A 24,709-nucleotide genomic window follows, 5' to 3' on the forward strand; every position below is an offset into this window, starting at 1 on the left:
ATTTAAACCGCACGTTGAGCCGTGAATATGGTCCGTGAAAATATTGTCTGACATTAAACCGCCCCGATTAAAAGCAGCCTGGACTTCTTCGTCCAAAGCATGATATTGCTGGGCATGTGTCTCCGGGGGATTTTGGGTGGTACAAGCACTCGCCAGTGCATTGACAATGTCATCATTGCTAAGAATAGCTGACACGATATTGCGAGCTGACTGGTTCATAATTGCGGCAGCAACAAAATGCATGTGCAAGATGGCGGCAATGATGACGTCAGTCAAGTTTCATTCAATATATTCCGAAATTCATTCAATATATTCCGAAGTTCATTCAATATATTCCGAAATTCATTCAATAAATTCTGAAGTTCATTCAATATATTCAAGGTTCGTTCAATATATTCAAGGTTCATTCAATATATTCCGAAGTTCATTCAATATATTCTGAAGTTCATTCAATATATTCCGAAATTCATTCAATATATTCAAGGTTCATTCAATATATTCAAGGTTCATTCAATATATTCCGAAGTTCATTCAATATATTCAAGGTTCATTCAATATATTCAAGGTTCATTCAATATAATCCGAAGTTCATTCAATATATTCAAGGTTCATTCAATATATTCAAGGTTCATTCAATATATTCCGAAGTTCATTCAATATATTCCGAAATTCATTCAATATATTCCGAAGTTCATTCAATATATTCAAGGTTCATTCAATATATTCCGAAGTTCATTCAATATATTCCGAAGTTCATTCAATATATTCAAGGTTCATTCAATATATTCCGAAGTTCATTCAATATATTCAAGATTCATTCAATATATTCAAATATTAATTTCCTGAACGGCATGCCATATATATATATATATATATATATATATATATATATATATATATATATATATATATATATATATATATATATATATTATATATTTTTTTTAATCAAGGTCAGTGTTAGATATTCTAAGCATGACTAAATTCGGCTTACTATTTCAACATAGTCCCTTTAGATTCATGTTTTCCCTGTGTGTACTGTATCGTTTTTTTTGTGTTTGTTTGTTTATTCATCGAGGCACAGAGAAAGATGTTATGTGGCTAGGGAGCAGCAAAACCCTCCCATGAAACACTATAAAAAGCTATGGGGCACACCCTGTCGGATGACATGACTAAAGAGCTTGATTCCACTCCTGTTTTGTTTTCCATGCAAGGTCTTATTGAGTGGCTTCTTGTCGATTAAAGCTTAATTTTTATTTTCTATCCAGCATAGCTCAGACAACACTTACTAAATTACAAAGAAGTCACTGAGATCATTGACTCTTGTCTGCATACTCCATTAACAATTACAGTTGATTAATGGGTAATTGATGTCAACTGTCCCATTTCTATATGTACCTCATTTTCCCTCATTTCACTTTCTCCACACGTAACACTTTCGAAAATAATGATAAAGGATTGACAACCTGGTGATATTGGCAGGAAGAGGATAAAAAAATAGACACCCACTTCAAACCACCAGTTGTCATGGTTCACAAACAACACATTGTTATTGTAGGATACAGTAGCTGTCTGGTGCCTTGGCCATGTGCTGTTATTTGCCTCAATCACCAAGCAACAGTCATTTTATGATAAACAAGGATAAAGGGAAGGAAGTGGGTGATAAACAAGAGGCCAAGGACTGGATATGTGTCATATCAGTGACTATGTTGCAAACTGTGGGCGGACCTGTTGGAAATGTTTCTCCTCGGTGACCATCTCTTCAGCTTCAGTCTGAAATAGCCATTATAAGAATGACATCTTTCTTATTCTCTCAGTGTGTTGACATCATTCATGTCGGGAGCTTAGTCAGCAATCTAAGGGTTTGCAGTTATACTCATAAAACACAGAAGCACAGAGCACAGCAGAATCTAAAGTCATCTCATAAACATGGCGTCTTCAAGATTTACAATCTTTAATTTGGTAAAAGGAGATGAGAATGTAACCTTGCTGATTTTTTTTTAAAGTTTCCTAGGGGAAATTACTTTACCAATATTATATACAATACTATTCCTGCATTTGATTGAGTTAAATAATAAATTGATGAAATCCTCCTACGAAGGCCAGTGGTGTCCAAGTAGAGTTATTTACCGAATCTTTGTGCGCTTTCAAGGCAAGCGATCCTTGTCTTTTCTCAAGTTTCCATTTCAGTTTCAGTCACCAGCATTGAAACAGTTAACATTGAAGTTAACTTGGCATTTGGATCTGTAACAAATTTAAGCTTGGAGATAATTTTTCACATCATGTACTTTTGGATAGTGATTTACCATTTATTCAAAGCGCAGCATAATCATTATTGCCATAACATATGGAACATTTTGGCCACTGTATGGGACCACAGGGGGATTGCATCAGGTCATACATGCAAGACCAAAAAAAGGCTTGAGATGCTACCTTGATTTTTTTATTTTAAACATGGTGGCCAGATAGAGTTTCTTGCTGTGGGATGAGCAATCCATACCTTTCTCCTAAATAGTCAAGGCACACGAGGCTTGCTTCACTGGGTGGTCACACAGGCTAATGTGTCGGACACATATTTGACCTTATTCATAAGTCGGAACAAATCAAAGCCAGACACGGTCCTTCCTATATACTACATATAAGCCATAATGAGTATTATGTTTCTGTCTAAATGTGACTAACCTTAATGTAATGTGTTCTTTAAGAAAGGAAAATTATTTGAAGATTGTAATGGACAGTAATGTACAAAATGAAAATAGACCCTTTCTTTATAAAATAGAACAACCTTATGAAAGAAAACTGAACATAAATGTTAATCATAACAACATGTTTTTAAAGCAGAATATGCTTATCTTTCCTCCGGTGGAGTCTGCTTGATGTTTTAATACATTTTGTGTTATAAATTATATAAGATTTAAAAAGAGCAGCGACTCAAACAATATCTCTTTATTCTCATATTCACTCTCCTGTTGCCTGCGAGAAAAATAAAATGGCATCAGGTGCTTTACAGTGACAACTATTCAACACATACTTGTATTTGAAAAAAAACTGTGAAGTCTTGAGTGTTTGTAAAAAAGAAAAAAAAAGAAAACACAACTACTCTTAGTTTTTGCAGCACATACTGCTTCTGATTCTACATTTTTTGCTCTTAGTCATGGTTACTATTGGAAAACTATATCACTGGTTTGGGTAAAAGCAGGCTTGCGTCTTTCATGTCGCCTGCTACAGTTTCCACCAATTTAATGGTGTTAGCAGGTTGAGGTGAACGAATACATGAGGAATGTCTACTGTTTGTTCTTTGTCCATTATATTGCCATAGAGACAGGTGAGATGTGAGGGTGTGATTTTTTTTCCCCTGGACATTAAAACCACTCTGTCATTTTGTATGTTTTTGTTGGAAGCCACCAAGCACAAAATCCATTTTAAATTTGGAAAATTATCAGGGGATAATTGCTTTGACAAAAACACGCACTGGTTAGAAAATCTTAGGTGTACTGTACAGTTATTCTTTAATATCTGTAGGATTTCTGCTTTGATTTTTCATTTGATCAAACAATGCTCTCTAAAAGTGTGAGAATTGTGGACACTGTAGCTTGCTGGATGAAAAAATATAATTATTAAAATGATGAGGATATCTTTTCTGACTATCTGTAGCCACCTTGGAGATAGCTAACATGTTTCTAATGACAATAGAGTCCAGCAAGCCGCCCAGGATGAAAATGGTCTGTGGGTCATGGGAAATTCCTTCCCATCCCTTTTCTACATCAGCGTGATGGATGATTGTATCAGCAGGCATATATTTGTCTGGCAAGGTGACCAAGCTAACAGCGTGGTCAAGTTGGAACAACAGACCTTCATGACACAATGAAGGAAAGATCTGACAGCCTTTGGCAGATGTCATGTACCTCCTGGAGATTCTCTCCACTGCAATCAAAGTGCAGAAGGCAAACAATTACTCTCTAAATAAACAGTTAAAATATTTACTTTATAATCACTCTGAAAATGCTGTTGATTATTTCGTGCAAATGCAAGTTGTATTCGTTCCACCAAATATTACACCAAATGTTTACATAGAAGTCAGATAGGAACAGTTTTTATTTTCAGTGACACAAAAATGAATCGATAATTGTACACTTTTTGTTTGGAAAAATATGGAGGCTCTCACACTGCTGAAAGATCGACCTTTGATGCAGCAGGGGGACATCGAAAACATTCGGTTAACCGGACCCTGAGGACCAGGGTTGAAGACCCATGTTTTACACAATAATGTTAGGTTTTACTGCAGTGTCACCTGAGAGATCACGATTGATTTGAACAAAGTACCAACTTGAAATATGAATTTCTTGTTTGGAGCAGATGATCTCAGGTGGGTCGCCGGGAAGAAGTGGTTTAAGAAAAGCAGATGATGTTATTTTTAAAAAATAACATAAAAAAAGTTTTAGTGGCTAAATTAACTGTGAATCAGGCTATTTACAAAGTCAAATGTAAATACAGTGCTTTGATGACATTTGTGAGCTTTGTGGAAAAAAATGTTTTACCTTGGCCATTACTCCAAACTGAGAGCAACATAAACGTCTAAATAAACGTCAAAATATCTGCTTCTAAAACAGAAGATTCAATAATGGCTGTGAAATGATATAGAGACCCTCTGCTGAATCATTGTAGAAAGACATCAAAGCATTGCCCTAATTGTCATACAACCAAATCTAAACTCCGACCAAACAAATGCTCTTTGTATGAAAACACTAGCACAAACAAACAAAAGCAGTGTAGAAGACCAAGCCATCAATTAGACAAAATGTCCCTAAGATATTCCTATAGCATCACATAAATAATTGTCTCACATTAGTGTCGTTTCATTACACTCAATTTACAGCTACTGGCCAAAACACACATACAGTGTAATCAGTCAGTACAATTCATTTCCAACCGCTTTCCCTTCAGATAATTGGGCCTGCCGCCAAAAAGGTTGATTAAACCCACCAGGGCCTTGTCAGTAGCAATCATGGGCGTGCTTTCATGACATCGCTGGCTCAAATGATGACCTCAGAGAAAGACAATTATAAACAAAGCATAATCTTCCAAGACCTTAAAGGAGCTAATAAATTGAATTTTCCTAAACAAATATCAGCATTCCAGGGTGTGCGCTCCCATTTCACCTTAAGCCCGCTTGGATAGGCTCCAGCACCCACATGACCCTAGTGAGGATAAGTAGTTTATGAATCAGTGGTGGCGGGTGGAGTTTTTGCCAGGATGCAATACCATCATAGTACCTATATCTTTACTGTTGTCTTGAATGATGTCAATCATGATGCCAGTTCAATCCTTTACACTTTTTCATTAGATAATATTAACCTCAGCAGAGTCAGTACGTTTCAATGTATAGGTGCTTGTATATTGTGAAAATTGTTACCTAAATATTATTTTGTGAAACATGCTGCACCCTTACCCCCGCTTTAAGGATCAGATCAATGTGAAACTTAACAGACTTTTTTTCAGAATACTTGAGTAGTCCACCAGACGTGAATTCCATCACATCATTTGTTTCACATTGTACAACCATGCATGTGCCGAGCCTCATTGTATGTGTGTGAGCAAGAGAAGGACAGACACAATGGGTTAAGCATAAAAGCCTGCCTTCATTTAAGAGTAATGCTTGTGGTCCTCCATGTGGAAGGAGTAGAGTTTAAGGCAGAACTTTAGGAGAGTGGACTGTAACTTGAAGCCAAAGATAATGAGAGAGCGAGACAGACAGAGAGAGAGAGCGAGAGAGAGAGAGAGGGAGAATTAGAAGGTGGGGGCAGGAAGCATTGAAAGAGTTTGAGATGGTGATGTCAGCTGAGTTCAGAAAGTAAACAGAGTCCCAGACTGCAGCATGCTGTCTGTAGAACCCAGACCGCAGCTGGGGCAAGCCGATGGGGGCTTCCACGCAATCCCCGGGACCAGTGCAATTATCAGTGGGAGGGCAGGCTGGTTCCTTCTCATTTACCTCCTCATCTTTATCTTCGTACCTCAGGGGAGCTCCTGGCCCAACAGTAAGTTGACTTATAATTCTCCCCTTTCTCTCTGTTGTGGATATTTTCTTCTCAATAAGCCAACATCTTTGTCTCGATCCAGTCTTTCTTTAAATCCTTTAATCACAAATAAGCAAAAAATCAAAGTCTTCTGAAAGATGCATGGCATGTTTGTTAATAGAGGTGAATAGTTTTTTATCTATTGTCTTTGCAAAGATGACATACAGAGTGAGGTATGATCCTTGATATCTTTATGTGCAGTATAGAAAAAAGTGCATTTTTGATTGTGTGAGGTTGTTTATCTGGTGTTACATAATAAAACAAAAAAGTGCTGTTACGGCACATTCCTTTAGGTAGCTTCCATCCTAATAGCACTGTTCAGACTTGGTACACTGCCTTGTTTGTGCAACAATTTCTCTTTTAATGTCAAAGTGGTCACTGGAGATGTAGCACTTAAAATAGTCTCTGCGTATTCACCCTTGATGACTTCAACAGGATACAGCAAGTTTGAATCGATCGTGCTAACTGCAGTGATGCGTGCGTCAATGTCTCCGCTGCCCTCCGACTCCACTTTACAAATTTCCAAGTAGTCAAAACACAATAAAGTCATGTTGGCCAGCGAACTCGTCTGTGTTGACTGGCAGTGATTTGATGAATTCCCTCATTGTCAGCTGAGTCACTCTTGAAGACTGTTGCGTAATCTTGTGTAACTATCTGATGATTGCTCATGTCTCTGCATAGCAATGTGTCCTTTATCTGAAATTGTCATTTGTCAGGATTAACAGAGCTAAAACAGATAAATTAACATTGACAATTACTTGCGTTTAGGCTCAATATTGTGTTGTATAACAGAGAAGTCAATCCCAGGCCGCATTACTGCTGTAAATTGTAATTTATGCGCATCAAATTGGATAATATATTTCATTAGTGGGTTTTTGAGTCGAGGAAGTTCATTGAAGCAATGTACAGGATGAGCGGCCACACTCAGATCTGCACTACCCACAATGTTCCCCGGAGAGTTTTCTTGTTCCATGATAGCTAAATCACAATGACCTCAAAATACCAGGCAGCTGCTGTGGAGAGACTATGCAAAGGCAACTGTACACTTGTACATACGCACACTCAAAACTTTCCACAGTACGTCATGGTTAAGTTTTTGCCTTGAGGAAATAGTTTAATTGTGTGTATTTTTACTCTGTGTAAAATAACTCCAATGTCATTTAATTGACATGACAGTTTTGCAATATTTTTTGCTTGGAATAAATTCTCTATTCTCGACAAGGATGCAAATCACAAATAATTCTTAGTTTGTTGTGATGACGACATTGTGATGCATGACAATATATATGTAACTGAAGAAAATAAAATGTGTACAAACATTTTCATTGCAAATTAAGAAACCAATTATGAAATTAAGTGAATAAAAAAATACTCGTTGCCATATAATAAGAGGTAGCCCAATTAAAAGCAGTTTCCGTTTGATTCATCATGAAACAAAACACAAGCGTAATTAGTGCTTAGCATCAGAATTTGAATGTGTAAGCAGATATCCACCTGGGTACTAACTAGAAGCCAAAATTCTCCTATATATGTTTCTCTGCTTTTAATGGTGAACGAAATAGATTGGTGTGCATTCGTCCAACGTATTTTTATAAAATATGTTTTCATCAGTCTTTTTGCTAGGCAAGAGCATAAGTGCCACTGATGATGTAATTATGTTTCACTCACCTGGCATCCATGTACAGCAGCCGCAGCCTTCGTTCTGTCCCCTGATGATGTGATTGCGAGTGTGAATGATTGCTCGTCTCCACTCTACCCTGTGATTGACTGTCAACCAGTCGAGGATGTCATCTGCCTCCACCCAATGGCAGGTGGCTTCCACTCCCCATGATCCTGAGCAGGAGGTGCTGTGTAGAAAATGGATGGATGGATGTTTAGCCAGGTAGTGATGATACATTGAAAAGATTCCCAACAGATTAAAATCTGATGTGAAAACACTTACTTGAATAATACATCAATATCTAATGATGTTTTATGTGTGTGATTACATTTTCTGAAGTAGTACTGTATATGATGTCAGTATTTTGGCTGAGCGAGTTAACACTTAACTTTTATTATATCGAGTATTACATAGGGGTCATTTTCCATGTTTCCATGCAAACTAGGAGGACGCAGTGGTATTCAAATTAATTCAAGCGGGGAGCAAGAAAATGTCAATTGCAAATGCCACGGATATGCATTTCTGATAACATTCAGGTATCAACATTGAAATATGCAAATAGCTGTAACTCTTGATGCACCTATCTTTCCCTGAATGTCATGTGACGTGAAAGCCAAAGAGTACAGACAAACTCCTCCCTTGCCATGGGATTGACTCTTTGGGAGGATTAAATTCAAAATCCGCACCATGTTCTCAATCCACATTAGTCTTTTAAAGTAGAAAATCACGGCAGTATGATCAAGGAGTGAAGCAAGGAAAAGGAGGGACAAATGTAGTTGCTTTACTTAATACAATAAGATAAAAATACTGTAGCCTCAAGATCATGTCATTTACATAATTTGATTTTGAGTTTGACGAGACTGTATTTTTAAATAACAAAAACAATCAAACAGTATTTTTGTTGACAACAAAGGTCAGGGTTCCTAATGTTTTTAACACTAAATCTACGTAGACTGACTGCAATGGGGGTCAAACTAATGACCCATAGATCCATCCAAGATTGTAATTTCCATGACCGCTTCCATGGCTGTGTCAGCAATGATGTCATCGTCTGCATTGACATCAAAAGTGCGCAGCTGAGTTACAGATGCTAACTGCTTTTATTTTGGGCACATGGAGGTCTCCACCAGGCGATGTAGAGTGTGACAATGAGTGTTATTTCTACCGTATGACTTTTTTTCATGTGCTTGTAAAGAGTCTTCCACATCTGGAGGAAAAAAAAGCAAACACCACTTCCCATTTCCAAAAGCCGCAGCAACACGCACTTTATATTCTAGTCAAATTGGAAACTACCATAATGACTACTGTGATTCTAGTAGCACTTGAACTACACTCCCCTCAAAAAGTATTGCAATGGTGAGGCAGATTGCTTTAGTTTTGCTGTAAATATTTATGTTTGTCCTCAAAAGTTAAGAAAACAAAGGCCAGACTAACGGGAGCAAACCAATGCAAGCACAAGGAGAACCTGCAAACTCAGCACAGGAATGCCAGAACCACAAATCAATTGTGCCCTCAGAAATTGTGCAATTTAACAAATAAATTCAGTGAGAAGTGACTGACTAGTAATAAACATCTCTGCCATGAAAAGGAATAGTGATGGGTCATTAAGTAAAATAATATAATGTGTATCCCAAAATAACACAATTTTACTGTGGGTAAATATTACTTTCCATTTGTCTCGGAGGAGACAAGAGATACTGAACCCCCTAAAACATTGGTCCCTAGACTTCATGATCTCATTTCTGCTTTCCTCTACAACTGGTTCTTCTGTCATAAATCCATTGAGTTTCTATACCTCATGTTCTCATTACGATTACCTGTGAGTATAAAGGGCGACTTTGCTCACCACGTTCTTTACTTTTCAGTACCATGGTTTTTTTTTTTTTTACATGGAAACTAGTAGAGCTCATAGAAACTTTGGAGTTTTAGACTCAAACTGCTTTGGTTTTGTAATCAAGTACCACCACTGTTGTCACTCTCAAGTGCAGATGGTCTAATAATACATTTTAAATGAAGACAAAAATCAAATAATGCATTTGACCATGAATAAAATACACAGACCAATGATTTGAATGTATTTATGGGAGCTGAGGTATACTATCCTGGAGCTTGGTTCCCATTGTCTCACAACTAACTCTGAATTTGGAATACATGAGGCACAGTGGTTATAACGAATTAATCCATCCCTAAAAACATGAAACAACAAAAGAAGTGACAGTTTCAATGTTTGCCAAATACCAGGGTGGAATCTCTCTCCAGTTAGTAGAATCCCCCACCCCCCCTCCGCACACACACAAATGACAGCATGTCGAGTTGTCTGACATTAATTGCAGTACAATAGCCTCAGGCATGCAACTCAGTTGCTGCCTCTTAATACATTGCAAATAGCTGTCAGGAAAATTTAGATGGTAATATAATTTTTTATGGTGTTTTCTTTCAAATAACCAAAAATAATACTGATTTTTAAAGAAGTGCTCAATCAACAATCCAATTATATGCACACAGGAAAATCCTTGCACAACCATAACTGTGTAAAAAGTCCTTGTGCAATTGTTTCTAGGCAGGTTTAGTTGCCGACCTGGATAGCTCACACCACACCACACGTGTGTTTTTACAAGGCAGTGAAAGAAGTACCTTTGACTATAGAACACTATCGTATATATCAGGGGTCACCAACACGGTGCCCGCGGGCACCAGGTCGCCCGTGAGGACCGCATGAGTCGCCCGCAGGACTATTCCAAAATTAGCTCAAATAGCGGCACTTGTCAGTGAGCTGCATCTATTTATTTTACAGTCGAACCTCAGTTTTCGAATGTCCTGGTTCTTGAACAAATCGGAATTCGAACAAAAAAATTCGAGATTTTTTGGCTTCGGTTGTCCAACAAAATTCGGAGGTCGAACCTCGCGAGATGAGCCGGGAGGAACCGAGAAAACCCGACCGCGCCGCCCGGATGCCGACTGACTCCGTTGTTATTGTATTTTCGTTACTTTTAGAATTGTATTAACCCCTAATCATGCCTCCAAAGAAAGCAAGTGAGAGCAGTAAAGCCATCCTAAAACACAAAGACGCTCTTAAAGCAATGCGACAGTGAGCACCCGGCGCGCTGTGGTTGCGCGATCGGACCAAATTAAGCTCCCTGCGCACTGAGGTCCACTTAAATTTTGGAAAGTACATCAGGACTTTAAAAATATTTTCTAAATTCTAGCCACGGCTCTGTCACAATAATGCGACCAGCGCGGTGCAGTTGCGCGGTCGGCGATGCGCTACTGTTGCGCGTTCGGTGGTGCGCTGCAGCTGCGCGATCGGACAAAATTAAGCTCCCTGCGCACTTAGGTCCACTTCAATTTTGGAAACTACGTACATCAGGACTTTAAAAATATTTTCTAAATTTCAGCGACGGCTCTGTCACAATAATGCGATCGTCGTGGTGCAGTTGCGCGGTGGGCGACGCGCTACGGTTGCGCGTTCGGCGGTGCGCTGCATTTGAGCGATCAGACAAATATGCGCAAATGAAAAAATGCTTAAAAAAGACGCGGGTTTTTTGTCTTGAAACGGATTAAAAATGTTTCCATTATTTGTAATGGGAAAAATAGATTCGGAATTCGACCGATTCGCTTCTCGAACCGCCTTCTGAAACGGATTGTGGTCAAAAACCAAGGTTTGACTGTATTTCTGCTATTCTTGTTAAAATCACACTTACATGTTAACTGCAAATGACAATAATAACACAGTGAAAGCCGAATTGAGAAAATTGGCTATTTCAGAAGTGTATGTCAAACTGGTAGCCCTTTTGCCTTAATCAGTACCCAGGAAGTAGCTCTCGGTTTAAGAAAGGTTGGTGACCCCTGGTATATATCATATCATATAAAACTGTTCATTAAGAGAAACATTGAAAATATCTCATAATGTTTTTCATCCGGAAATGCAACTAAAGTGGGCCTCTCCTCTCGCTTGCCCCACCCCTCATTTCTAACAAAATTTGTAATGCTCAAAGGACATTTTAAAAATAATATATTGAGAAGTAAAGGTCAGCAGTTTGAATCTGGCCACCAAGTAGTACAAACACCCAAACGCCGCTGCTTGTGTTTTTGTTAACCTCATGAAGGAAACAAAGTGAACCTTATGAGGCCTGAGACACTATTTCTTATGAAAAAAGGTTGTTCCCTTGTGCCACACAGATAAAACATTATTTTTTGGGGGGGAGATACCCAAGTGCTTGTGAGAGAAATTATTCTGATTGCTTGATCAGTTCAGAAATTAGATGGAGGCAGAAAAAATCTTGTAGGATGGAACACAGAAGACATCTTTCCCCTTTTTGTGGTCATTTTATTAATTCTGATCATTCCATTGCACAATTAGAATCAGAGTCAGTTGAACACAGGCACACCCATCAATGTTGAAATGAGTTTTAGTTTGTTTGTCTTTTCCCATTTCAGTTAGCAGAATACTTTCTGGTTCGTGTAGAATGACGTAAGACGTTGGGATTACATGGAAAGGAAAAGTCATTTGCCTTGGGGGGTGGGGAGAATGTTTCAGTTGCAAACCAAATGGCAAAAAGAAAGAAATACAAACACGACTAAAATTGAATTGTATTAGTTTGTGCCAGTCAGTAGCAGACTACATTTTGATTTATGACAAATCTCCCATTTGTATTCTGGGGAGGGTGCAATGCTTAAATGAAATCAATTCCTTGATTTGCTTTTTCATACACATTTAAAAATATATGAAAAATAAAACATAATTCTGTCCTTCTCAACAATCTTGAATAGAAATGTAAATATTTTCTTTCTGTGTAAACCTGCTAACAACCTCATCCCCTAAAAATATCATAAAGGATAACAATGATTCACATTCTCAACCTGACAGGGATACCTGAGTGGGTTGAAGGCCACAGTGGGGTCAGCTCCCTCGGGACATAGCACCATTCCGTCTAATGACATTACCAGGCTCGGTCCTTTTCATGTTTCTGTCCGATAACTCAAGTTTTCGACTCTCATGGACCTAAGTGACCTTTACGTATGAAGGACGTAAATTGGTCTCATGAGAAGAGATGGTGTCTGTAACCTCTCAATCCCCATATGGCAGCCATCGCACCTTTTAAACACGATTTTCATACTGTGTTGGGAGCCATTGCCACTAGTCAAATGTCATAGTGAACAGTGTACAATAGTGAAGTTAGCTAGTAACTTGCTTGGCGATGCTTTTTATGCAAGGTGCACAAATGATATATTCTGGTCCATATTACTGATAAAACATCAGTGATCTGAAGTGCACTTTGTCGTGACCATTTTTCTGTTTTGAGTGCAAGCAGATGAGCGTTAATGACTACACAGATTGTAGTCAAATAATGCCTCGATACATCACTTATATGGTCACGTTTGGTTTAAATCATGACTCAAGGGAAGTGTGCAAATGTGCTGTTTTAAATGGTCCAAAAAAAAAAAAAAAGCATTTAGTTGTGTTGAATGCGATTTTGTTTTTCTCGCCAACTTTTCTATAAACACGACTTGTTCGTCCTCACTGTGCATGCTTGTGGTTCCAAGATGGAAATCCCCAAAAGATGACCATCTAGACATAAAGTGTAAGAGTAGATTTTTGGTCAGAGGGAGACAGAGGATCTGATGAGACAACACAAGTACAGCAGGATACAAAAACAAAATTGATGAGACTGTGAGTTTATATTTGTTGCGGCAACAACAACCTGCAACTAGTGGTTGGTATGACAGCTTGAATAGTGTGCATGTGTGTGTGAAGACTGGAGACATTAATCTTCTATTCTTGAGACCGCAGACAGATGTAGTAAAATACTGGTGGAGCTTTCAAGGTTAATGCACAAATTCAACCCAACCCACGTCGTCAAATAAAGAAATGACTTCAACAACGGGCAAGATAACATAAAAGCGTAAAGCCTGCAAGCAGTTTAATGAGGCATGAAATCTGCCATTTGAAAACCTGCAGTGATATTAACCTACTGGAAATACACTGCCCCAATTGCAGTTGATTGATTGATTTATAGTACCATCAGTTGTGGAAGAAAAATAGTGGAACATTTTACACTTTGTAATATTTGTTGTAATAGTGTGAATTTTAAAAGAACCTAGTCTAAGCACTGTATAAAGTCTTGTCTTTCCAGTTGATATGCTTCAAGTTATTAAAATAAAAACATGCCGTTTTGTGTTTCAACAGTTTGATTAAATTAGGAAGCATTAATAGCATTTGAAGGGACTTTGTCTGCTTTTAATGTACAAATGACGTGGACTATAATGATGAGCTAACTGTTGGAAGAACACCTTTGCCAAGTGTAAAGTGCTGCATCTGTTAATTGTCCTTCGGCTACAAGGACATTATCCTATCTGTTTCCCAAATTCAACAAAAACCTTGACACAACCACACAAAAATGCTCAAAGTACCTAGCCAGAACAGTCTTAATTATCAGTCATGGTGACTTTCATATTGCAGCAGCTTTTGCTTGATGTTTGATTTCGTACACAGCATGCAAACACACAACATGGGAACTCCAAAGAGAAGCTTGAGGCCACAAAGCTGAGGAAATAACCAGAGCGCCAGTAGGCAGCAGCTCACATAAACACAAAAGTTGTAAACACAGCAGCCCTCTGAGGACATTAAAGTCAAGTCTGCTCATGCAAATGTCGCAGTTGACATTTATTGTCTTGTCTATTTTGGTACTCATGACGCACTCTTTTTGTTGATATTTTTCTTGTGGTTTAAAACAAAATACTTTATTTTCTTATTTAGATTACAGATATTTGTCCGACCACTGCCCCGGCCCAGAGTGGAACGTCATGTGCAGGAGCTGCTGCGAGTATGACGTGATCCGCTGCAAATGCCCCTTGCAGGGGACATCGGTGGGCTACGCTGTGCCCTGCTGCCGCAACGCCATCAATGAGTGTGACCCCTGCATCTTCCATCCAGGTACAACTTGATCAGTGGCTGCCAGGCAATTGGCACACATTTGTAATGTTGTATTTGGGCATTTTGTTGAATTGAATTGGAACAAAACATTGAATTTATTGGTTAACTCAGTGCCTACCCCAGTATCAGGTTAGCAAATTTAAATTTAAGTATATTTACTCAAAGAAACACGTCATTGTGTAGACTGCATGTTTTCCCTGTGATTGCTTGTATTTTCTGAGAATTCTGCGGCTTCCTCCCTCATTCCAAAAACATGTACTATACGTTTGTATGAATGATTTTAATTTTCCAAGTCTATTCGTCTGGCAACCACAGCCATCACAATTTTAGCGCACAGCGTTCATTTGTCCTCCCTATTGATATAAAAAAGAAATGCTTTTTCCTGACTTGTGGCTCGTTGAACAAATAGACAAAGCTCTCCTTCCCATCTGTGGTCTAGTCAGGAGCCATACAGCCAGTCTACAGTATTAAAACAAATTGAGACAGCTGGTTGCTACTCCCACAGGAACTGAAAATGGAAGCTGCCATTCTTATGGATAGACTTACAACACAATTTTGTGAAGGTGTTTGTGAGATTTCGTGTCCATTCATCCCAAAGAACAAAAAGTTCAGACGTCACTTATGTATAATTGGAGAGAGTACCTGGGCCACAATCAAAGGCAAGAAGCAGCCATGCCAAGTCTCTCATTGAAAAGTTTTAATATATCATGATATTGTCAGCGGAGTTTGATGAGTGCATAATAAATGTCCTATTTCAGTTGCTCTATATTTGCAAGGCATATGATCAACTCTGGCCACAACTGCATAATGATATACATAGTAATATGGTGGACAGTTTAAACAACTACAGTCAGCAACAACGTTTTAGAATTTCACAACACTTCTATTTGACTCTTTGGAAGAATGTGGATTACTCCACATTTTATACTGCAGACAAAAAAAAAGTCAGACGAGTTAATACATCATCCATCTATGTGCTGTTTGACACATGAGTGGCATGTTTTTAGACATGAAAATAAGAGACTGCAAGGGTATGTTGATTTTAGTCAGCTTTCAGTCTTTCAATAGTGTCTGCTGTGCTCTTGGCATGACACCAAGAGCTGTCTGCCACTTTTGGCCCTTATACTGCAGGGAGACAAATAAGTGTGATGGAAAACCTGGAAAACAACTTAATTATGTCGGATCTAATTTGTTTGCAGGCCAACCTCACATCACAACATTTCTTATGCATCTTGAGAGTGTTTAATGAGACTCAATGTTTTTACGTTGGTCTTACAGGGAGGATAAATAATTTGTCATGACAATGACTGGCCGTTTCTGCACACATGCTGAGTTTACTGCTAAATCATTTTTTTTTAAGTTGTTTTCCTCCAGAAGAATGTCATGTTTGTACATGGAATGGAAGTGTTTTGTAGAGGAAAAACAGATGGTGAGAATTAAGATGGATACAAGAACCTTGTGTTCACTAAATGTACTCATAGGGACTGTGTACAGTGAAGTCATAATTTACCATGTATAAGTCCGCATATGCTGTTCAAATTCATACCTGACATACTTTGCCATCCTCCCCCACAATTGACCCAGCAGCCACTTAAGTGAAAATCCGTCTTTTCAGGAAACAGTATTGTGGGGTTTTACCACATTTCTAATAAAAGGGGTAAAAATGTTTCAGCTTTAATTTGAAGTGAAAGATGAGTGTAATGGGTTTAGCAGAGTTCATTCATTGGAAATATATCGAGGGTATATAGGGTGACTCTGAATTACGAGAATGGGGGCCAGGCAGAACAAGCAGATAGTGCTGGGATGAGTGACCCGACTTCGAGATACCATTGTTAGGCAAATGTTTAGCATGTGAGTAAAATTTTAGATGTATCTAATACCGGTTAGTACATTCCCCTCTCAATTCAGAAGTACCAGGTTTGATTCCGGCTCTAGGCTTCCTGTGTGAAGTTTGCATGTTCTCCCGTGCTTGCATGGGTTTCCGCCGGGTACTCCGGTTTCCTCCCATTTTCCAAAAACATGCGTGGTCGCCCACCGTATTTGAAGCAGTTATACCCAAATGAAGTCAGTTTAGCATACCATAGTACTGTCAAAGTCATACTATGTTTCTTCCAGGTTGCAGTATTTTTGAGAACTGTAAGCGGTGCAACAATGGGACCTGGGGTCCCAAAGATGACTTTTTCATCCGTGGCCAATACTGTGCCGAGTGTCGTCCCGGATGGTCTGGTGGAGACTGCATGAGTGAGTGAGATCATTTACTTAAGGAACACATTACTGTACTGTATGTACACATATACATTTCTGTGGGATGAAGTAAATGCTTTTTCCTTTCCTCTGAATATATCTATGTACATCTGGGATGACTATGCCCTTTTTGGATGAATGCCCACACCCAGGAGGGCTTCTAGACAGTCAGATATTCAGGATAGATTTTAAACTATTAAAATTAAATTAAAATTTGGACTCCACAACTTTACGAGTATAAGATGTTGCCCTACTCAATAGCCCATTTTTTTTTCTTCATTAAAAGGTAAAAACTGTCCTGATGTTTGTTGTATGATTTTGTCTTTCTTTAGAAAACTTTGGAATCTTGTAACACCACTTTATAGAACTGCGAGCTAAATAACATGAACGTGCAGCCTATAGACCAACATGTCATTATAAGCTTGTAAAAAGTTACAGGCACAGCACATTCTGATACAATGAGTTCTTTCTGTTGTATTCAACAGAGTGTGGTGGGGTGATACGTAAACGTCAAGGTCACATAGTTGTGGAAAGCTACCCCAACAATGCTCGGTGTGAATGGACCATACAAGTGGACCAACCCTTTACAATAGAACTCAGGTAAGGCGGTACGATTTTCTTGCAATAATGTCGCAATCTGAACTTCTGCCTCCTGTGCAAGGTTGCATTGATTGTGCATTCATTATTAACACATTGGCTTTGTGAAATCAAAAGAAATAAAATGACTGTACAAGTCCAAACTTCTCCTACGCTGGTATTATAGCCATCCTCAGAATCCGAATTGGCCATTTGTAATAACGATTAAGCGCTGGCAGTAGATCAAATGTCTGTTCAGCTCAGATATTTGGACAATATGCATCATTAATAAAGGCAAGCCAACTGCTTTGGAAAATGCAACAGGCCTTTTTTTTTCGCTAATAACTTTCCGGCTGAGTGATACCCTTCCCGTTGTGTCATTTTCTCCATTACATAAACCTTTTTCCCTTCCATAATCACGTGTTTGTGCCGGGTTTAACAGTTAAGGACAGCTTTGAGACTGAAAACAATAGTTTGTGGGATGCTAAAAGTTCATAATTGATTCAAAACACTGCCGTCAACATTTCTAATTTTGCGTTAAATGAGATGTGCACGGATTTCAGAAGTTTACTTACTTTATCTTAATCAAACTATATTAATGGAAATACAATGTGGCTTCCTTTTTTAAGATATACATAAAAATTGTTTTCTTTTTTCAACTGGACCAATCCTATCCTCCGCCCAAAATCAGTGACAATAGGATCCAGCTCACCCTTGACCCTAAGAAGCGATATAGAAAATGGATGAATGGATTATAAGCACTAGTGGTGGTTGCTTCCAATATCATACGAGAGCAAACCATGCTCACATCTCTTGTTTTTGGTCTCCAAAATGGCACTAAAATTCTACTTGCGTTTGTAAACGGTCGACCATTTCATGGTTGAAGTTTTATAGACATTTTACAGCCACTGTTCAGACATAATTAAGAAGTTTATCCAGGCTCGACCCATCATGCGGTTTATCAGCAATAATTATTGTCAGTAATGCAAAGGCATTATATGTGCATTATTTTTATTAAATGGGCACAAAAGGAGTGTCAGTGATGCATATCCTCGTCGTGTGATCAAGTTTATTGAGCTTTTCAAAGCCACAGTCCAATGCAAGGCTCTTCAATTCTTTTCACAATAAAGAAATATGATGGCAGCACATGGCTGTTGTGTCAAGAATAGAACAAAAATAAGTACCGTCTTTTCTGCACCGTAAGGCGCACCTAAAAACTTCCAATTTTCTCAAAAGCCGACAGTGCGCCTTATAATCAGGCGCACCTTAAAAATGGACCAATATTGCGCCACTACAGCAGGCATGTCCAAAGTCCGGCCCATGGGCCAAATGTATATATCTTATATATGGACAAAGTTTTAAAATAGGCCATTCATTGAAGTGCACCTTATAATCCGGTGCGCCTTATATATGGACAAAATTTTAAAATGGGCCATTCATTGAAAGTGCGCCATATAATCCAGTGCGCCTTATTGTGCGGAAAATACGGTAGATTCTTGTAAATGATGTCCAAAACTGCTTTGTGCCAAGTACAGCGGAACACAGGTCTGACTCACCTTTCATGTCAGCAAAGCATGTATTAGCAGTTCCAGTCACTTCCTGCAGCTGTTAGAGCAATTATTGTCATTCATTGCCTGTTTTCCCTCTAAGCGCTGTGAAGCGTCACAACTGCGGTGGCAGCTGGTAGAGCTCTGCCAGATAGCACAGGTGCTTGCATAAAGCGGGAGAGTGTAATCACAGCAGTTGCTAAGGTGTTGGGTATTTTGTTTTCTTATTTTATTCATGTCTGTCTTCATGCCAACAGGTTTATGATGCTGAGTTTGGAGGTACATCAATCTTGTCGCTATGACTTCGTGGAGGTCAGAGATGGTGACAGCATCAACTCTCGTGTTATAGGTCGGTTCTGTGGAAACAACAGACCTGCTCCCATTCGCAGCTCTGGCAACAGTCTCCACATTCATTTTGAGTCTGATGGTTACAAGAATTTTGATGGCTTCTTTGCTACATTCCAAGAGAGTTCAGGTATGTCGTCATTTGCATCTACCTACCACTAAAGCAACAGTGCAATAAGCATGCAATAACTTGATAGTTGACGTATTTAAAGGAGAATGCTGTGAGGAGCACATTTTAAATGGCATGCTCAATGTTCAGAATTGAGCCAAAATAAGCAAGCTAGTTTTTCACTGCAACTACTTCGGGTTGTCGAATGTGATTGATATGTCGTTTGATGAAATTATATCTCATCTGTGACAATTGTCAACTAATTATATATAGCCCAGACGGATCCTGAAAGTTTTCCACATGTTTGGGCAGTTTCATTGTTTCGTTGACAATGTGAAGAATTCACCGTCACATGATGTAACTCAAGCTTTTTGAGTCCAGATACTGCTCACTGTTGCACACCCAAGTTTCTTTTGATACAGTGAGCCAGTATAATGGGACAAAGCCATACGAAAAAGCAACGCCTAACAACTATTCACTTCTCCCAGAAGAATAAAACATTCTTACATCATCGTATTTGCAACATCAATTTTGCAACTCACCTTAATGGCTTTGTGGTGGATCCATGTTTATACTCATACAGTCACAAAACTGCAGTGGTTATCAGAATCAGCGAGGTGGTATTGACTATGCTAAGGTCTGCCAGCCATTGAAGACATAATACCTCTTTAGCATCCTCCACAAAGTAGGACTAGAAATGTGTAATGACTGTCTTTCCCATGATATCAAACAAAAGGCTCTGTCTTTAATGCATATTCTTCAAAATACTTTGTTCGCAGTTCTTTCATGAAAAGTTTAAAACATATTTACCAAATAATTGCCTCACACCCAGTTTTACAATGTACAAACCCTTAAAACTTTACCTGGTAACAACTCATCCATACTACATGTTTCATTGATTTATGACATCTGGAAGCTCTGTCTTAGTCTCCCTGTTTTAAGAGAGTCACATAAAGGTTTTTGGTTTGCGTCAACGTCTCCCAGGGTGTTAAAGACCCTGTAAATAACGAGACATACAGAATGCACGGTAGGGTTAATCTAAATTTACATGGCAGTAATAAAATGACTGACACAGTTGGGTTGACAGGAGCTTTAAGTTAGAGCATTTATTTTTTGTGGTCTAATGTACTCTACTCACAATCAGACACACATTCACTAGCCGTAAAGCCACATGTCATAAAAAAGATCTTTATCTTTCTCGACATGGCCACACATATGTAGAAATGGAAAGTGAAAATGACACTGAAATGATGGCAGCTTCGAGTATACCTGCCTTCCTTCCACTTCAGACTTTCCAATGTGATCGCAGTTTCATGTTTCTCCTTGAAATGAATACAATACGTGTATGCCCTGATCTATTTATTTCGTGGCAGCTTGCAGCTCCTCTCCTTGCTTACATGACGGGACTTGTATCCTCGACAGCTCTTACACATATCATTGTGTCTGTCTGGCTGGCTATACAGGCAAGAGATGTGAAAATGGTAAGTCTTTAAACACGTCACAAAAGTGAACCAAAACAACATCTGTTTTCAGCTGTTGCTGGGTGGGTATTGTTACTGTTGACATTCATTCCTGCATTAGTCAAATGAGTCATCATTAGTCAATTGATATTGGTATCTACCCCCCCCCCCCCCCCCCCCCGCTGTGATGTTATGAAATGTTGTCTAGAGATGCCACTCCTACATTGTTTCCAATCACTGTTGTCCACCAATGCTGTTGCCAAGGAGGTCCTCACCCATGCCTACAGCACATGTTGATGTTTCACTCCCTAAAAGAATGTCTCAAATGTGTTTTCTGGTCTGAGAATGGCTTTTTTTTTAATGCAAAAATAAACTGCAATGACTCAGTTGGAGTTGCTAATCTGTGATCTATCATGAGTATCATGCAAAGTATCTCCCTTTGATATTTTAGTTCACATCTTGTTCTACATTGCTTTGTTTGTTGTGTATGACAATTATAAATTGAAGTAATTAATTATAAATTAATTCTTGACACTTAAGCATGACGATGATTAAAAGACTGTATGAATTGGAATAAGTGATCCTTTTCAAAGAGGAGGCAACTTTTACTGTAATTTGGGCTGGGTGGAGATGAGCTGTCCTGGAATTAAGATTTAAAAATAATATGCAATAATATGTCTGTTCTGTTAATAGCACTAAGTTTTTCCCCAACACAGTGGAAGAAGTGAGTTGTGTTCCCTCAGAGAGGCGAGAATCATTTCGGCCCTTCATGGTCTTGCATTAATGGGTCTCTGGAACTTGTGTTTTTATACTTTACACATCTCCCAGAAGAACCTTTAAAAACTGTTCTGTTGTGGTGTCATTTTCAGGGTCATATTTATTGCTATAAAATAAGTGATAATACAAGTCTGCATCAATTCTTGAAGCAGTTTTCCCATAAAAGGACTAAATGGTTCATCTTCTGCATTCCATTGGGAATTCCAGCCAGTCCGTTTTATTTCAGAAACAAGTAATATTACTATCGCCCTTAAAAAAAAGATTACATTTCTGTCACAAGGTCATCAGATAGAACTTTTTTAGAAGACTTAAGGATAATTCATCGCACTAATAGTGAATCTGATCTGCTGGAAGCGTGCATGTGCTAATCTGACATGCTGCCAGGGAAAACATACTGTAAGTAGCTGTTTTATTCTTTCATACTTAAAATGAAAGCTTTCCACCCTTGAACTGTGGTGGACAAACCTCAGATCTAAAAGCCACCCGTGACCCTAAAAAGGAGCCAACTGCAGATTTAGCACATTTTTCCTACACCACTGGTTACCCAAAAACATTTGATTCCATCAGTGAATGAAAGATTGGAAATTGGATCTGTTGGAGAATACTATATTATACTATAGAATATATAATTATATGGATGCATCCTTGGTTTTGGTTTATAAAACGACAGCTAATGGCATTGACCAGGTCCAACAAAAAGATAATGGCAGATCAAACTTAAATTAATAAGTTGCTGATGCAGAATTCTTCACTCATGAACAACTACAATGTTTGGATAAAGTAAATAAAAACCTTGATAAACCTGAGCTGTAAAGATAATATTCCATTAAAATATTCCCTTATCAATGGAGCACTTTATTAAATAAACTTTTACAACTCTGCTCATGAAACTCTTTGGCTAAAATCGTTTTTATTGCAACTATTTATTTCTGTGTTTACAAGCCAGGTGCTCCAATTTGCACGGTGAATTGTTTGCACAATTCAATAACGTGTCTGTGAGGTTTGCTGCTTGCAAAGTGCCGCCATTCTTGAGTTAAGTCTCAGAGTGTTAATTAGTTTCATATGTAAACTGTGGCCAATAAGCAGCTGTTAGGTTTGCTTCTTGCAAAGTGTCGCCATTCTTGAGTTAAGTCTCACAGTGTTAATTAGTTTCATATGTAAACTGTGGCCAATAAGCAGCAGAAGCAGTTACACATTGGTGTATTTATGTAGTCTTTTATAACAGGGAGATACACTTAATCAATTCTTAAGGGGACCTGTTTAAATAAGTCTCTGTACACTCTAGTATTTTCTTTACAAGCACAACATGTTTAGAAATGAACTCACCATGCACTTTGTATTTCTGCTCAGTAGTGGGATGTCGCAGGCCGCCTGTGCCCACCCATGGATCCACACAGGGAGTGTTTCATCACATAGGGGCACAAATCACTTTCCACTGTGATGCAGGGTTTGAGTTGCAGGGATTACGTGCTGCCATCTGCCTCAGTGATGGCACCTGGAGTGCACCTGCTCCACAGTGTGGTAAATTGGCTTTATTTCTTCATTATGGACAAATAATGATATAAAATCAATGAACACACTTTCATCTAACGTATACCTTTTCTGTGTCTGCAAGTTCCAGTGGAACGAGTATGCCCTCTGCCACCAAAGCCAACACACGGGGACCACTTCTTGGTTTTCGGTCCCAATGATGTTTTAATTGCTCTCCAATACCTTTGCCATCACCCCTATGAACTCAGTGGAGTCTCGCAAAGAACTTGCCTTCAGAACAACACCTGGAGTGGAACTCATCCTATTTGTACCAAAGGTCAGACCAAGTGACTGGAATATTTAATTTTCTTTTCTAAATCCATCCATCCATCCTTGAGTTATTATATTATATAACAGAGCAAGTGTGCAATCAGAACTAGATCGTAAACGGGCAATCGGTCAGGACGGGCGGTAAGCAAGGAAAGACAGGTCAGTGAACGGACAAGGTCGGCAACATGAGTCAGAAAGCGAATGGCATCACGGGACAGACAAACAAGGAAGTGGTGGAATCGCGGGGTTTAAGTAGGAAGGCTGATGAGCGGGTGACAGGTATGGGTGGTTAGCTTGATTGGAAGGGTGTGGTTGTAAACGAATGACGTCAAATGCTGATTACTGAGTGACAGGTGCTGCAGGCGCGTGACAATTTCAGAAATTCCTCATGTGCAAGCATTTTGTTCTGCAGAGCGAGTCAAATCTAAGACCCTCCTCTGAGTTCTTTTTTGTGAAACATGAAAGGAAGAAAATGATCACGTATTTTCTAGAGTTTTGACAACTTAACAAACAATGCAACTTCCTTATTTCTTAAAATGTAAGGCCCCTAAGGCTATTTTTGGTCGTAAAAAGCCAAAGTAACTTGGACACTACTTTAAACTTTGTTTAAAGGTGAAACCCTCACCAAAACCTAAAAACTATGTGTTACCTAATAAAACACAAAATCAACATCACGCAACAAAATTAAAATTGCAAAGGTTCAACCTCGACTGGTTAGTTAAACACAATTTCTGGGTTCTCTAGTCTTTGCACAATGCATTTTTAGTATTCTGGCTGAAATAAAAGTTGACCTCTACAAATCAATACATACTGTAAAAAGTTTTGCCTGATAACCCCAAAATGGTTCAGAAGGTATCAAAAGCAGTCCTTTTCTTTATGAAAAGAAAAAGATCACCTCTAATATGATACTGGATGACTGCTAAGCATAAATTATCACCTCTCATAAGATACTGGATGACTGCTAAGCATAAATTATGTAGTGAACGCTTTGTAAGATTAATTGTGACAAACAAAACGTTTATTCACCCAGCTTCCAAGATCTGTTCAGAACAGTTTTGTATTGCTCACACTGCCAAATTTCATCATTTGTCAAAATCACAATTATCACAGACTGTAATAGTGAACTTAACAGTGCTGCATAATGTTGGAGAACTGCGTGCTGGTCTATATACTGTATATAGCA

At 38.7% G+C, this 24,709-nt stretch overlaps 1 protein-coding gene and 1 long non-coding RNA gene across 6 annotated transcripts in view; one reads left to right on the forward strand and one right to left on the reverse strand.

Moving 5' to 3' along the window:
* Positions 1-24,709, forward strand: part of pamr1b (peptidase domain containing associated with muscle regeneration 1b) — a 68,818-nt gene that overhangs the window by 39,617 nt on the left and 4,492 nt on the right. For 2 of the 4 annotated variants that reach the window (XM_088377946.1, XM_088377947.1), the window contains 7 exons: positions 14,492-14,668; positions 16,784-16,909; positions 17,398-17,512; positions 19,293-19,510; positions 20,863-20,970; positions 23,077-23,247; positions 23,342-23,533. In XM_088377946.1, the coding sequence (XP_088234072.1) occupies positions 14,539-14,668; positions 16,784-16,909; positions 17,398-17,512; positions 19,293-19,510; positions 20,863-20,970; positions 23,077-23,247; positions 23,342-23,533 (1,060 nt within the window). In that variant the 5' untranslated portion in view covers positions 14,492-14,538. Of the gene's footprint in view, positions 1-5,643; positions 6,036-14,491; positions 14,669-16,783; positions 16,910-17,397; positions 17,513-19,292; positions 19,511-20,862; positions 20,971-23,076; positions 23,248-23,341; positions 23,534-24,709 lie in introns of those variants that run through there. The other 2 variants (XM_088377944.1, XM_088377948.1) reach the window with 2 other exon arrangements.
* LOC148396524 (uncharacterized) lies at positions 4,087-23,758 on the reverse strand. 2 transcript variants are annotated; one of them, XR_015858942.1, is made up of 4 exons: positions 23,324-23,758; positions 23,053-23,232; positions 7,743-7,921; positions 4,087-6,131 (listed from the first exon to the last, which is right to left on the reverse strand). It is a non-coding gene; the product is annotated as an uncharacterized LOC148396524 (long non-coding RNA). The 2 variants fall into 2 exon arrangements; XR_015858943.1 differs by lacking the exons at positions 4,087-6,131; positions 7,743-7,921 and adding an exon at positions 18,520-19,391 and having other exon boundaries at positions 23,324-23,757.

Source organism: Syngnathus floridae, chromosome 6 (genome assembly GCF_059516105.1).
Source record: "Syngnathus floridae isolate MCC-2025c chromosome 6, RoL_Sflo_1.0, whole genome shotgun sequence".
Taxonomy (NCBI): domain Eukaryota; kingdom Metazoa; phylum Chordata; class Actinopteri; order Syngnathiformes; family Syngnathidae; genus Syngnathus; species Syngnathus floridae.